The following is a 16,730-nucleotide window of genomic DNA, read 5'->3' on the forward strand; positions in this document are numbered from 1 at the left end:
TAACAAATTATGATTGTTTATAGATACCATCTATTTTAAGGCTTTATTTTAATAATTTTTCAAAAATATAACTTAAAAATATGAAATTGCAACTTTAAGATTATGATAAAGAGTTGACCATTCTTGCTATAATAGATCAAAAATAGATAATGCAAAATGAAATATTATCGTTGCAACGATACTTGTTGATCGAGGCTAAACTTCGATTCACCATTTTTTAATTAAATCATTAAATGGCAATCGCATTTCAGTCCGTTTATATCACCGCCATCCGATAGTCTAATTAATAAGTTATATGAAATTTGAGGGGGAAAAGAAAGACCTGCGATAGGCTGATTAAGCACTCATATAGGGCATATTTAATTTGTTACAGAGATATCGCAGTCTTAAAGCAAGCTATATGCAACTAATTGACGATCCTAATTTCACCGCTAGACGCAATCGCTAATTAATAGAAAACATGCCTAAATAGGGTAAAATAACTCTTAGGAAGACCTCTCCCGTATTTATTTCAGTCAGTTTCTTGATGTAAGCAAATGCAAGTTACAAAATTATGACCTGGGGTTTCGATCTTATAAATTGACATTTAATTATCCAAAACATAATGAATTAAGCTTCTTAATATTATTATAAAGCCAGCAAAATGAAGCGTAACTGAAAATACACCGCGAGCAAAATAACCGGATGACACTGCAGAAAAATCTTCTGTCATATTGTGTTTACGTTACACAAACTGCATCACCATGATGATTTCTTTTTAATAGGCTAGGAAGACACCATAAAAAAATAAATAGATTTAACAGGTTGTAAAACAAATATTTAATATATTAAAATAAAAACCCTTGAGTGCGTAATAATGCAGCTGAATCCCCGTTGTATTTCAGAACCCGGGCTCTATCTGATAAAACGTATGACTCATTTTGATTATATCTGTTGATAACCAGAAATGATTTAGTTTTTCCTAACAATCTTTTCGATCTATATCATCATCATCTATTGGGAAAACACACTTTTTCCTGAGAAAAACGCGAGAAAGGAAAACGGGTAAATTCTAAAATGTGTTATATATTAGTAATCCTAAAAGTTGAAATCACCACAAGAGCACTTACTATTTATTACCTTGGACATTGATTGTGAAGCTTGAGGTTTGTGTTTGAATATTATACAATGGGGTGGCTAAGGTCGATATGACATAATCTAGTCACATTATTTTTATTGAGCAAAGAGCCCTTGATAGAAAGAGCAAACATAAAAACGATTTGTGTAATCAGAAGTCGTATTGGTCTGTCTGCTGGCAAGCATCAGTTGTTAAAGTAATGAATTAATTCTCACGAGGGAATCTTTTATTTACTAGCATGTAATCATAGAACAGTTTTTGTTGTTTAGAATTTGTGTTGTTTTGTCCGAAAAAAAAAATATTCTTCAGATTACCAGGTCTACAATAATGCCGAAGCTCATATAAGAATGAGATATGCTTGATTGAGGTAATCGTCTTACATTAACGGACGCATTTTACTTTATTAAAATACCATATATGAATAAATACCATATGGTTTATTTTTCGAGTTGTGCTTCGATGGGTGGACTAGATTTATGACGTCACAATTCCAAGATAGCGGCTATGAGGTCCACCTAATCGTACTTTTTATTGTTAGCCTATATTTTATCAGAATATAATACCACATCACTGCCTAATAACTAGATATCACATGTAGTCGAGTAACTCGTGGCGGTACCGAACATCATTTAAAGTGTGTATCCACGGACTTGTTTTGCTTTCGAATTTGAATCGTTCAGTAACCCATCAAAAACTAATTTATGGGTGAATTCAAGGTTTTAGATATCTTCTGAGGATAAGCCCATAAAATATTTCCGCAATCTGCGCCCAAATTTGTGGCGTCTTTTTCGACTGCTTTTTGATCGAGTGGCGCCATGCTATCAGAAGAGCCGTTGAAGGGTTGTTGATACATTTCTAAAGAATATAATTACTGAGCGACATTTTGACATGATTCCCTAGACTTGATCAATTTTACGATTTTATATCCAATCCAATTACTAAATGCTTTTGAAAACGATTATCTCGAGCATCAAGGTATCAGTTATTTTGGATGATTGCCAATGTTTTAAAGTATTAAGCATGGGACTTCATTATGTATGACACTAAGAATTTGCACAACATTGTTGATTATTAAATTGGTGAACATTTATGTTAAGTTTTAAACAACAGATAACTCTCTTTCGATATTCAGCGATACACGAGGGAAACAGATTGATAAACACATTAGCTTACTATATTACACATATCCTGATATATGAAAATCCTGATATCTATAAGTAAGTAAGTAAAGTTTTAAGTAAGTACATTTTATTGCATAAAAACGCCCGCGGGGAGCAGCATACAATTACAAAAATTGCATTAATACAATACAACAAATATACATGTAACAAATAAACGAACGTATATATAAAGCAAGTTACCGGTCGAAATCGGTTAAATAGGGGATGTAAACAAAGCAGAAGGTGTAGACAATAAAGGTGAAGCAGAATACATTTAAATTTAACACTCCCTATAATCTGCAAATAGCGTATGTATTTAGAAATCCAAGTCGTTTAATCATTGTACGGAATAATAACTTTCAACAGCTTTATTGATTCAAAACTAGGCCTTTTGAAAAAACAAAACAAAACCCATAATTAGAGTTAGGAATGGATTTAGAGATAATCCTATGTATATCCTCGGTCCAACCTATAACATCTGGTTCCGTTTCTGATTTCTGGACAAGTTCACATAGCTAACAATTTTAAAGGGCGTAAAGCTTTAACTCAGTATTATTGAGAGTCCTTGACATTACAAACACGAATTATTGGTTCATTCTAATCAATAGAGATGTTGTTATCTTACATCGCTATTTGTAAAAATAATGAGACGCCTTGATGAAAGAGGTGAAACGTATGTGCGGAAGTAACATGTTAAACCATATCCCCGATCTAGACTGGAATAACCAGGCGCAAACTACTCACGTATTTCACCGCACATAATTTAGAAATTACAATACAAATTTAAATATATATATAAAAGTTTTTGAAAAAAGAACTACATTATATTTCGATTACTAGCACTTTCGCTTATTTTATTAAGCTCTTCGGGTAAACAACATTTAGATAATGCAATGTATATTCATATTACTTTAAGTCGTGCCTTTTGTCCATTTTAGCTTCCAACGAATATAGATTTAGCTCTTTTAATAATTGTAGGCCCACTTTAGTGCTTACATTTTGTCATTAGATAATGATAAAAAATTTGAGATGACATAAAATAGACGAATTAAAAGGGAGCAATAATAAATGAGAAAATTTTACGACCAGATGAATTCTAGGACGGCTTTACATTAATTTGATAAATTTGTTATTAATAACATTGAAGATATTCTATATTGATAGATTAATAACATCGATGTCGTTAATATCAAATATCAGTTATGCAAATATTGATAGAAAGCGTGGTAGCGCTTTTTAAACGTGTAATCCTGGTTAACAGTAAAGAAACATATACCCACAAATTCATCGTTCAATGCACGTAAATAAACACTGTATAAATAAATTTCAAATCCATCAGGTATGGTGGCTGAAAGCGTCCATTTAGATCGGCGTGTTTCTAGATACAACGCGAGAGTCGCCGTTAATCAGGTGATAATAGTGCTGTACTACCGCGCCACTTATCTTTTGTTTTGGCCAGTGATCGTCTAGGTTTGTCTCTGGTGTGGATATTATTGTAAATCATATTCTTGGGCTTCACTTGGGCTTTACTCGGACTTCCCATTATGTAATTATTGGCAGAAGCCAAATCGTAGGTTTATCAGGAACAACAATACAATATTCTCTTGTATACATATTTATATAAATGCAGGTTACACAGATTTATACAATAATCTACTTAATAGGCATTCTCCCCACCCTATTCCTGTACAGTCTAACCAGCGTGGCTAGACTCTGGAAAGTCCTACATCACGGCCTTCTGGGAGTCAAATGGTTGTCTGCGAATCAGATGGTTGTCTAATGGACCCAAGCGGTGTCTGATTATTCGAGACCCGGTTTTGCTCTTTTATAGGTGCCAAACCTCTAATTTCTTACGTCATAAAATGATCACAGTACTAAATTCCACACGGAACAGACATGCCTCATACCTTGCATACCGACAGGGATTATTACCTAATTTGGTCAACAAAATATATTCCATCACTATTGATGCAGTTGCATGAGCAAGAGAGGATATGATATATTTTTGACCATGAAGAAGGCACGTCAAATGTGTTCGTTAACCTATAGTTCATTTAGGGTATTAATCCACCGCACATTTCCGTTAATTCACGTGCTATATTTCTTGTTTATGAATCTGGAACAATATTAGGTCGACTGTTCTCATACTCGTTTGGCGTTATTATTCATATAGCATAAATCCCTAAATATATTACACAAGGGCCATAACCCCATCAATTAATACTGGAAATCGTTTAAAATCAATAGTTTTTTCGCCTTACGAACAAAATACCTTGTATAGATTTCATGTCAATTGGATCGTAATCATAGCCAGTCTGGGAATACTTGAACTTTGAAATTCTCCGAAAAGTAGGCGCCCCCCGCCCCCTCACACACACTCACACGTAGCCAAACAACCGAAAGATAGCATATCCTAATATCTAAGTATATTTAATATTAATTTTAGTCCACACATGCGTTGTTACACTTTTAGGTTCTTTGAATCGGTTCTGGATGACAACACGGGTTTAACTTCATGTGACACTTTTATTGTTCTTCAAACATATCATGTACAAAACTTAAAACTCCGTAATTAGCTTGTGTTGAGGGAGCCATGGTCTTAGCTTGGCTTAACACCCTTGGGTGCCAACTCTCAACTAACTTACATGGCCCTTAACCCAAGGCACCTATGGCCTTCACTGAACTATCTACTTTTGATTCCTGCTTTTACACCCTTTTTAGACAAAGGATAATCGAAGAGATTATGCAGCTGGATATACTGCATCATATACCAGATTAAACGTTCAGTAGAGATTGTTTTAAAAGACAAAGGACGTTACATACTGTTTATATTATGGTAATGACTAATGAGTGCAATCTGGACAACCATGGATGTCAATAGCCACTATAAGGATATTTTTAATCAGTTCTGCTTCCATGTGTCAAGATGGCACGATAACTATCAATAGCATCTGCCATTATGTAACAGCGTTTTAGATACGTTTCTGTCAGTGCAGTCCTGGCAATAAGCATTATTTAGCCAGGAATGGTTCTATATAGTCAACATGTCTGGGCATGCTTTTAAAACTGACATCCGAAATTAGTTGCTAGCGAAAACCCCATTCATAATTAACATGTTGTCGTACATATTTTTACAGTGTAAAATTCCTAAGGTACAATTCTGCATTAGTCATATTACTTTCATCCTTAAAGCTATAATTAACAATGTTGGCGTATATATTTTTACAGTGTAAAATCCCTAGGGTACAATTCTGTATTAGTCATATTATATAGTAAGAGGAAAGATTTACTTTCATCCTTAAAGCTTTTGTTCTCAAATAAGACAAACCGTCTGTTAGTTAATCTCCTTTCTGCCAACAGTTGGTTATTTATAGTCTCTTTAAATGGATTCAAATGTTAAAGAGAAAAAAAATACTTATCAAAGATGGGGGGAGGGGGATAACCAATTTAAGGGCACCGTTGCCAACTATTTAGACTCCTGATCAAAGGGTTTATCCGAGTTTATCCGTTATGTTCTAATAATTGAGTCTGAATGGAAAATAGTTAGTAGAGGTAATTATAGGTTAATGTTACGCTCAGGTTGCGAAAAACGTATGATTTCATGTCTCATTGGATGAATTGGTTTGACTGTTTGAATGTTTGTCCCTCATTGTAATACCCTTTGGTCATTTTTATTGACCATGCCTTTTATTGATCATTGCATTTTAGTACTTGAATCGCCCTTGAGTCATTTGGTACAGTTTATAGTTTTTAATTTCTATGTAAACGTATTCTAGAAAACACATATTCCGTGCTTTTTGCTTTTTTTTGGCTAGAGAATAAAGGTTCGAAATTCTATTCCAGCAAGGCCATCGATAAGTCTAGGAGTATATTTTTATCGATTTAAACTCAACAGATAGTAGTCTATCGGTCAATTATAAAGTTAATTACCGCGATTCTTTCTGTGTGGTAAACTGTCTATTGCAGTTGACACGGTCAGATACCAGCTGCCCAAAGGACTTACTAAGGGTGAAATTAATCGACCAATAGTGACCCCAATCACTGCTAGTTTTCGAAATCCCCTAGCAAAGATTCTGACATATGGTAACAGGGGCGGATCCAGAAGGGGGGTTGGGGAGGGGGGGGTCCAAATCCCACCCTGCTCAGCTACATTAAAAAAAATTGAATGCCTTGCATCAATGAAATTAAATCACAATGTGTTTCTACATCATTACAAAAATGATTTCTCTCTTTAAAAAGCTCAATTTGTATGTATGCCTATGTAATTTAGAGACGATGATGACAGATTTCCTTAACAGGAACCTGGCAAACACCCTCCTGCAAAAATTTCTGGATCCGCCCCTGGGTAAGTTAGTAAACTCGTATCTTACTTGGTTATGATTAAATTTTCCTCTAAAATCTACTCTTCAAAAGACATCTTTGCTCATTTTCTCAAGTAGACTTTCGTGTGGGCTTTCCGTCTTCCACACGACTCGCAAGTAGGTCTAAACATGACAAGTCTATGTCGTTAGTTTGATTAGAAAGACTGTTTACTCTCACAAGAAATCTTAATAAAAATAAAAAAGTATATACCCGAGTCTCGGCTAAGTTTCTCTATATCGTATAAGCTTATCAATCTTATCCTAATTCTCGTGCCTATTTTATTGAAATCGTCTTAGTAGAGATTGTATGGAACCGTATATAAGGGTTAATAGCGTGATAGATACCGAGATATTAATAAGGTAATATATGTCAACCTATTGTGATCGTTACGATGTTTTAACCATGAAAAGTATATTATATTTGCTGTAATGCAAAAGACTGTTTCAACAGATGATGATGTCAACAACACTTCCAGTGGCTAGATTCTTGGCGAATGACAGGAAGTCAAGATCTCGTATGACATCCTTGATATTTTGGAGATACTGTCAGTGGTGCATTAAGAAAAATACGTTCTTTTAAGTTATGAAAGGTGACATTGTGCCCGTTTCTTTTTTTAAAAAAAAAGAAAGATAATATGCAATTTTGCTGAACGTCTAGAACGTAGAACTAAAACATTATAAAGGGCGGCCATGTACAGTTTGGTTAATAATATCCGCAAGATCAAAGAATACTGCTTCTATAAAGCTTTAACTGAATAAATGTTGATAGTTTAGTTTCCAATAAAAGGCTTGATTAATGGAGACTTAGACAATCTCTCTCTTAAAAATTAAAAAGTGTCTTAATCACACCATTAATACTCCCAAGGGTGCAGTTGCGCCGACTCTTATCCTTTGGTTTAAATTCAATGATGTGTCCCTTATCCACCGTCTCGTCCAAACTGATGCAATACTTCGTCGTACCACTTGAAAACCACAATTACTGCTTATGTAATAAAACGAAGATTTTATAGATTGATTAAAGTGCTACATGTACATCTATGTCAATTGTAAATTTTGAATGGCGTAATTTTACAATAATAAACATTATATGAAAGAAAATAGAGCTGTCTTATCTCGACTGAAGATCTTATTCAATAAATTCATCGATAACTATCTTAGACTAGAAATAATTCATGCAAGCAAACGGATCAAAGAAAGATGTACTTTATTCTTGTAATAGAAAATGGTTATTACGTGCTTGCTCACAGCTTGTATGTAGTTAGCGATTTTTTTATGACTTTTTAATGGCACAAAAGATAATATAGATATTAATTAAGCTTTCAAAACATGGAAACCCTGGTTGTTCATTTGATGAGAATGGGATTTAGCAACCAGAAAATTGCCATATTGTCATCTTCTAGGACAAGGTTCTTGCTCATGTTGACTAAACGTATAGTTATTTCTTTATTCCATTATTGATTCTCGTTCATGTAAAATTCCTAAACCATATGTGAGAGATAGTATAGGTTTATTTCATTACAAGAAGCTGTCCTTGTGAACTTTCCTAATAAGTATATTTAAATCTCTGTGCATGTCCCTCTGTTTACCCAGATATGGTTTGATCACAATGTTATTCATATTTACAATTATGCAACATTTAGTCTCGCATTTTACGTTTAAATTACATTTACTTCAAGTCCAGTATTGCAAACTAAATACATTTACTTCAGTTCCAATATTGCAAACTAAATACTGATAGCGAGACAAAACGTAGTTTAGTTGATATAGGTTTTATTTCTAAATAGAGCATTTTGTTTTTAAATAAAAGTGTATCTTATGCGAAATATATGGCGTTCTAAGCTTGGTTCATATGCGGCTCTTTCATTCGGCTGCCCAGAAAAACGAAAGAGAGTGTATTTCGAAGCGGTTTTTCGTCGAAGCAAAACTTTCGGTGCTGTGATCCCATTGACTGACTAAAAGGGAACTACGAGGTCACCACATTTACTAAATGAAGAAGTAAACCCTACCACGAGGAGATATGTTTATGACCACCCTCACTAACAACTAAATCGAGTGAGACCCACGCTAAAGAAACCCTGCTTATGCTTAATGGCGACAATAAGCAAATCTTGATAAAACACATGTTTCTGTGTTTAATAGGCTATTATCGCCCCGTGTGCTTCAGGATTCCGTTTTCTTTCACCAAGCTTTATAGATCCTAATTATGTTACTTACTATAGAATAAATGAATCTCGTTTTTTACACGCTTCTGCTTGCTTACTGTTTGTTGGGCTATATAGACAAATTAATTAGTATTGATCAGAAATTTAGCTATAAGACTGTCTTAAGATACGGTATGGGTGATAATTGAGATGAAATGTATCTATACAATACTGGAACAGGTATTTTTCTTTATAACATATTGACTCCATAGACTGATGCTACAACTCATTCATCACAAATATAAATGGTTCGGCTGACCAGTTGATAATCCATCAATAACAGCGATTTTTGACATGATTGTTGGGTTGACCTTCACTGACACAAGAAAGCGTAGGCACATTGGGTAAAAATCGAAAGTCTTGAGTAACGGCGTCGAGTCTGATTTGGTCCAACGTAAGCCCGTCTGGCACGCACTCCAGCAAAGCATTTTCTGCGACGACCAGTGTCAGCACTGTTGAACCTATGTGGACCCCCCCCCCCCACAGTAGTAGCTGTACGGGAAACTTGTATCGTTCGATAATGCAGATGCCGATACGCCTTCCAGTCCAGGCCGTGGCAGATCTATAGCGGATCCTGCCAACTGAAAAAGATCGTCTCGTCTCAGTATGGTAGTGTGATGGCATTCAAACCTTCGGAAGACGGCTCTGGACCAATGCCCCCCACCCCCGTCTCAACTTAACACAATGGCTGCATGCCGTACTGTGGCATATCGTGCGCCTTACATAGAACTGTAGGAGTTATATTGTGGAACGTTTTCATTGTTACAGTATCTACACCTACGATACTTCGTAATGACAAATGCTCACATGAATTTGATTTTATTCCTACCACTCCAAAATTATAAAAATGACTATATTATTTTAAAGAATTAAAGGCTCAATACCACTCTTGTTGTAACTGAATAATATGTCGCAATCTTTATTCTGGTCAACACATTGTACTATTTTACAATATTCCACTTAATTGATGATACAAATTTCATCTTAACACATCTAATTTAAAAAATTGGAAAGATTCAACTAAATGATTTGAAAAGCCTGACGTAAAGCTTTTCAAATGTGACTTGGATTTAAAAATATTTTTGAACCCTCTGGACAAGTAAAATAGGATTTAATAGATAATTTACACAACAGGTAGGATACTAACACATCTAGTACTTAGAATAAGGCTATTTTTATTTTCTGGAGCTGTCAAGCCAGCAAGAGTGTTATTGTCCCTTTAAAATAAAGTATGCTTGGTATAAATCCGTCCCATATGTGGACATATTGTGCATATTACATATTATATTGGTAGCGGACTGAAGAGGTGGTGGGACAACGTACCAGAATATTCTTCATAAGTTTAAATACTTGCGTAATTGATTTCGTGCCAGATCTAGTTCGAAACAGTTTAATGACAAAACCACACAGCCCTTGAATCTTGTCCTCATAGCATACGCCACCTGTATGTATAACGGTTAACGAAACTTAACATAAATAGATCAACCATTCTCAGCATTTTTCTCCACAAAATGTTGATCATATTTATTTAACGTATTATCATCTTTATCATTTGATATAACTCACTCATCTCTGTTACATAATATTGCGTCATATATCGGTCGATATCGAAAAATTGATCAATAATATATCCAGATCAAGTTATCGTGGTAGACATCAAATCAAAATTTCCATTTTGTTATTGTTACGGCAAATACATGGTCGATTACCGGGTTAATCTGTTCAAAACAACGCAATCATTAATTGAATTACGTCAATAAGACTAATGAAGTTAATGAATATTTTTATTAAATATCCAGTGACGCGCAGGGGGTTTGTTGTGCCCAGGAACCACTCCTTAATTGTATTCCCCTAAGACTCAGGTATAGGGGCTTAGTACTGAGAAATGAGAACAGTGGATATTTGCAATATTTCAATAATTTCAAATTTCAAAAAACTTACTTTTATTTCTCTATTTTTATTGAATGCCCGCCCCCTGAAAAAGACGTCCGGGTCGTCAACCATCTTCAATATATACATCTTCAACAGCAACAAAAACGTCAGTAAGATTTCAAAATCAGAGAGGCACTTTAATCAAATCATTCTAGAAAACGACTTACTAAATGGATCAAAGCATTTTTTTGTGAACAGTATGTTGACACATTAGTGATTAATTAATCACAATTCCAAGACATTAGAGTCTGTACACAGTATACATCAGTATCTGGTGTGTCCACCGCAAGTGTCAATAACAGTAGCACAGCGTCTGTACATGGAGTGGACCAGGCGATTGATGAACGCCATTGGCTTCAGGAACCACACTCTCAGAAAAGCCTGGTGCAATCAATCGGCTGTGTCTGGTCTTGGTACGACGTTGTTATGTCTCCTCTGAATTTCATCCCAAAGATATTCAGTCGGGTTTAAGTCCGGACTAAGGGCTGGCCAGTGCATAACGTTGACGCCGCTCTGCGTTCCGAGTTCTGCACGTACTGTCGCACAACAAGGCGGTCTTATCGCCTTGTGGTAACCCTTGGTCTACCAGTTCGGGGAAAATCATCAGAGGTGTTGGGTGTCCCGAAAGCGTTGCCGAAGCCTGTAGATGGTCCAAACATTGACCTGGAAGTGATTGGCAACGGCTTCGGCGTGTGGCCAGCGTCGTATCTTCCAAGCGCCTGGTTCCTCTGAGCTGTCGTGAAACAAGGCATGCTGGTGACGTAGCGTGAATGATTCATCCAGGTATGGGATGAATTTTATAGGGCTGGTCCCGGTGAACAACACGTGCAGTATGAGTTACATGAAAATCATCGAGAACACATTACCATCTCATAAGTCAGATTGCGTTTTTGAGAACATTCCCTGGGTTCAATTCTGTGTTTGGGAAGGAGCCTTATTGCTCAGGTAAAGTTGGGATGTGGTCACAGATATATTGGCAAGTTTTATGCAATGCGTCTATTCAGCGTAACATACCAACCTGACGTTTCTTTTGCTGCTTAGTATATTAAAATTTCCAGTTAACCATCCTATATATAGTTATTCTCCAATATAAAATGGATAACAGTATGTTTGATATTTTAACAAGACTGAATGGCAATTATCTTTACTATATTTTATTACAAACCTATCTTTATTCATTTGAAAATGACAGTTTGCCTTAATCGAAGAGCAGGGTTTGCAGAGATGATATGATTTAAAAGAGAACTCCAGATGAGGGCAACTGTCAATCACTGTCAATGTAACAAATGGCTGTGTTTATTATGGTACATGCTGCTTATTTACAGGGACTGACACAGTTGGTGTCGTGAATTGCTAATTAAAACCTAAATAATTCAACAATTTAAATTCAGGTTGTGCATTCTTAGACTTATTTCAATATTAAATAATGAAAAAACTATAAGCAAATGACATAGTTTGGAATTGCCTTTCGGAAATAGCAATTATTCCATAAGGTAATTATTGTGAAAAATATTTATCAATGCATTAGACATTTTACTAGTTAACACAACAATTCCACTCAAATTAATTCGCCCAAACCGGAAATAAAAATGGGTTTGGTAAATGTCAATCAAGTATTTTGAGTTTTTTTAGTGACCGTGGTTGACACTACCCCGCTTTGTCAAAATGTTGTCTGTCGTCTTAATTATTAATTTAAATGTATATTTAATAGGTTTGTGCTATCAAAACCTTTTTTATAAACTTAAAATTCAGAAATGTTTTATTATAAGTTTTTATTAAAAGTAAAAACCGTATGTTAGTTGCGAGCCACTATGTGCAATGGCTCCCTATTAAATTTAACCTGTCATAATTCTCCTTTCAGATATACGGAAGTGACGTTTTTGGTTGTTTTATTGTTGGTTACATGATGATGTGTTTTGGAACCGGTAATCTGGCCGCCATTTTGTCTTTGGATCGACTGAAGAACTACAGACTCAACATAGTGTCATTGATTTTTGGTAAGTTTTCAAGCATACATATTTGCATAAGTTTGTTGAAAAGTGGATTTGTTTTATGTTACGTTGATTTGTGATTGGAACAGGAAAGTATGGTCAAGGGCCTACCCGTCGTCCATTTATATACACAGAACAATATCGTACATGTTGCTGCAGATGTCGCCAGCCAATTTAACGCAATGTCACCACTGTTTCTTTTTAAAGGACAACGTTGGTAGCAATAATCTCATAGAAAAGGTTGAACACATTTCGCATATAATTTTAAGATAGAGGTTTGAACGTATAGATAACCCCGTGAACCACGATGCGTTCGAGAGCAATCCCTCCTAAAGTTTACTAATTCTGTTTTATAAATTTGAATATTAATAGCGGAACTCTGCGCTTTGGGATCGGAAAAATCCGTATATCGATAGGGTCCAAACCCAATCGAGAACTTTGCCCTGTATCGCCTTTACAAGCGATGAAAGGAAAGATAGTGTGACTCGGAGAAATACGTTTGAAATTGGATAGACTAGAGTTAATCCTTATGACCAAATAATGAACAATTCCTGTAAATCTAAAATCGGACATGGATTGTAGTGTTTAGAGCGTTCACGAAAATAAATTGGGTGGACCGACGGACGCACTGGATGACAATATACATCCACATTAAACGTTGGCGTATAAAAAAAACCCACAGTCGTCTTTTACCCGACTGCGATATCACCCTGGCCTAGGTGGAAGCGGACGTTAGCCTTCTAAACGAACGAATGAACTAATCTGTCAGGCAAGTGTCGGATATATCTGGTAAACTTCAGTATATATTCTTTGAATGGCATTTTGTAATTGGAACATAATCAAAACACACTTTTATGGATAACAATTACTATGGTTTATTTCACTGCGACGTTTCAACAAGGTTTCACAAGTCTTTATCAAGCATATACACAAGTGAAACCTTGTTGAAACGTCGCAGTGAAATAAACCATAGTAATTGTTATCCATAAAAGTGTGTTTTTGATATTGGATATATGATGGTAGATCAGGAAGTACATCTTGAAATTCTGTCGTAGACAGTGACAAGCTAACTTGAATACAGCCACCTATCGGTGTTTCTTTTTAACAAAAAATCAATTTCACCGGTTAATTGTTTTCTCAAAACTGAAATGTTTAGAAAATATTTTCACAGCAACAAGTATAAAAGAGAAGCAGTGATTGAATGTGAAATGAGGTGAATTCGTGATGTTATAACATGTCTGCACGCGAACTATTCATTCCCGCTTTCAAACAATAATCTGCTGTAAGACCTTACAATAATACTGATTACAAAATCGTCGACATCAGGAAAAATCGTCGTTCATTAAAAGGGGTATCTGATCCAATGTGCGTATGGACTTTCTTTTGTCTGAGTATTATATTGAAAGTACATGTATACTGAAATAACATAGATAAATTGGAATTCGTTGTCACTACGTCTGACATAATGTATATTTTCACTTTTAATATAATCTGGAAAGAACACCTTTTTTTTCTTGGTACAGAACCAGTTTGGGGAAAATACCAAACTACACATATAATTAACTATTACTGTTCAAGCGTATTCGAATTCACTTGCTTTGCTTTCGACAATGTAAAGTAGCAATGGTTCTAACTCTTTTCAAATTGCGCTAGACGCAAATCCCTCTGACTTTAGATAAACTCGAATCGGTTAATCGCTTCCGGTCGTATTGATTGGAAAAATGAAGACACATTTGTCACAAAAAAAACGGGCATTGTATAGTTTGAGTGTATGTTAAAGAAAAATTTAAAATATCATACTGGTTATGCTTCAAACTAATTCCCTAAACTTTTAATTGAACACTGAGGTTGAAAAGTTAAATACAACTAAATATTATTAATATTATTATTAATATTAGGTAACACAAATAAAATAAGTTGTTTCTCGGGCACCGCCCGCACGCAAAATTGGTTGCGCGTGCGGCCTATTTATTAGTCTTGATGAAAAATAAAAAATATGTAACGCCCGCCCGAACATCGATAAGCAAGTCATAAAAAAAATATGCCGCATGTATCTACATGCCCCATACGTGAATATCCATTCAAATGTATTAAACTGATTCAGATGTAAACGCTCATTTACGGGTCTTTTTTTATTGATATCGAAAGAACCTCCATTTTTGTATCACGTGATTTTAATTACCTCCCCTTGTGAACTAGAATTTGATTCGTGTTAAACATCGAAAGTCATTGACAACAATCCAATGGATTTCAATCATTCGATCTTAATCGGCTCATTATTGCCGGCTTCAGTCGGTCCATGTTTGAAAAAATCCTACTTATAAAACAATGAATCGTAGAACAGGTTAATTATTATAACTTGTGGCTACGAATACGATACGATGATAGTCACCATACCTTAGTCAGAATTTGGGTCATTAGCACATTTAACGGTAGTTTTGATAATCCGGAAAATAATAATTGGATTACACATTTGATGGTTTTACTGACGAGTTGTTAGTTAAATTTAAATAGTCATTCGATATAAATCCCAGATAGAACACCGAATATCCTGAGAAACACACCGAATAACCTGAGAAACAGTCATATCCCGATGACACGTGACATTGGTTGGAATTAGGTCAATCATTATAAACCAGCGATACTAGATTTAGATCGCAGTGTCGTTTACCGTGATGATTATTTTTGATACAAATGCTGACAGAGGTTTACTCTTTAAAATATTGTCGTTATTATGGACGGCTATTAATAGTCGTACGGAATTTTATTTTAAACCAATTTCAATTATGGTTGTCACCATTACCATTAGTAAGCTACATTACGTGAATTAAATATGGAAAATTATTTTCCTTTCAGTCAGTGTTCAGTGTTTGAGTAGACTTGATTTTTGAGTTTATGTTCTAAGTATGTATAATATATAATTGAAAGCAAAACCGTAGACAAGTAATGACTTTCTCATTAAAAAAAAAAAAAAAAATACAAGGCCGCCCTCCCGCCCAAACAATTTTCAACAATAGGCAAATTTTATTTTGCACCATCCTCTAGCCATAAATGAGATAAAAAAAAAAATAAACCGCCCCCCCCCCCCTACAGTTTCAGCTGTCAGTTGCCCGAGAAACAAGACATTTATTTTGTGTAGCCTTATTATTTAATACAGTTAGGCATCTTTCAGATGCGCTTAACAATAACAAAGTAAAAATACAATTTAAAATCTATGATAAAAAGAAAAGTTATAAAGATAATGTAATAATAGAAGGAGATTTCTGAATAAAATAAGGTAATTTGTTCCAAAGTAACGGTGCATAAAATAAAAAGGCCCTCTCGTCATAGAATGCTAGTCTGGCTCGATGTTGTACTAACTGAAATCATCACTGGAAGACCTTGTATTTCCCACTGTAGTGCGGATTTGTATTAATTCGGACAAGTATGGAGGAGCTAAACCATTAAACATACATAATGCAAGAGCTAGATCTGCCTATTTCGGGTCTTTCTTTAGGCCCGAAATGTTATCTAAATTATTAATTAGACATTAATTAACCTATTCAGGCCATAATCAACTCTAGATGACAGCGCTAGCCTGCGATCTTTAGTGGATTGTAAGCAGATTTACTGCATAACTTTCCTTCTCGATTAAACGATTAAATCGATAATCGAGACTATGCTGTTTATCGTACTCTAGTAATGATAAGGCTTATGGGAATTTCAGTGGATCAATTTGAATTAAATTTTCAGCAAATTGCCTTTACATTATCTAGTTTTTAACTATTATAGTGAGAACTGCCAACTCGTTACCGAATCTCCCATAATGTATCTTTAAAGGAGCTAAATCTCTAACTCAATTGTTTCTATTATATTCGAATTACAATTTATGATGCTATCGTGCCATGAAAATATAGGACTCCAATATTCAAGACACATTTAACATTTTATAATCAGTACACAAGTCGTGTATTCTATGGTTTCGGGTA

The 16,730-nt window shown here is 35.0% G+C and overlaps 1 protein-coding gene across 3 annotated transcripts in view; it reads left to right on the top strand.

Annotated features, from left to right (window-relative positions):
- The window catches only part of LOC126814213 (protein unc-93 homolog A), a 133,523-nt gene that overhangs the window by 101,427 nt on the left and 15,366 nt on the right, over positions 1 to 16,730 (top strand). For all 3 annotated transcript variants that reach the window (XM_050539226.2, XM_050539224.2, XM_050539225.2), the window contains one exon: positions 12,633 to 12,768. In XM_050539226.2, coding sequence (XP_050395183.1) covers positions 12,633 to 12,768 — 136 coding nt within the window. The remainder of the gene's footprint in view (positions 1 to 12,632; positions 12,769 to 16,730) is intronic.

This window comes from Patella vulgata, chromosome 3, assembly GCF_932274485.2.
Source record: "Patella vulgata chromosome 3, xgPatVulg1.2, whole genome shotgun sequence".
In the NCBI taxonomy this organism is placed as follows: Eukaryota; Metazoa; Mollusca; class Gastropoda; family Patellidae; genus Patella; species Patella vulgata.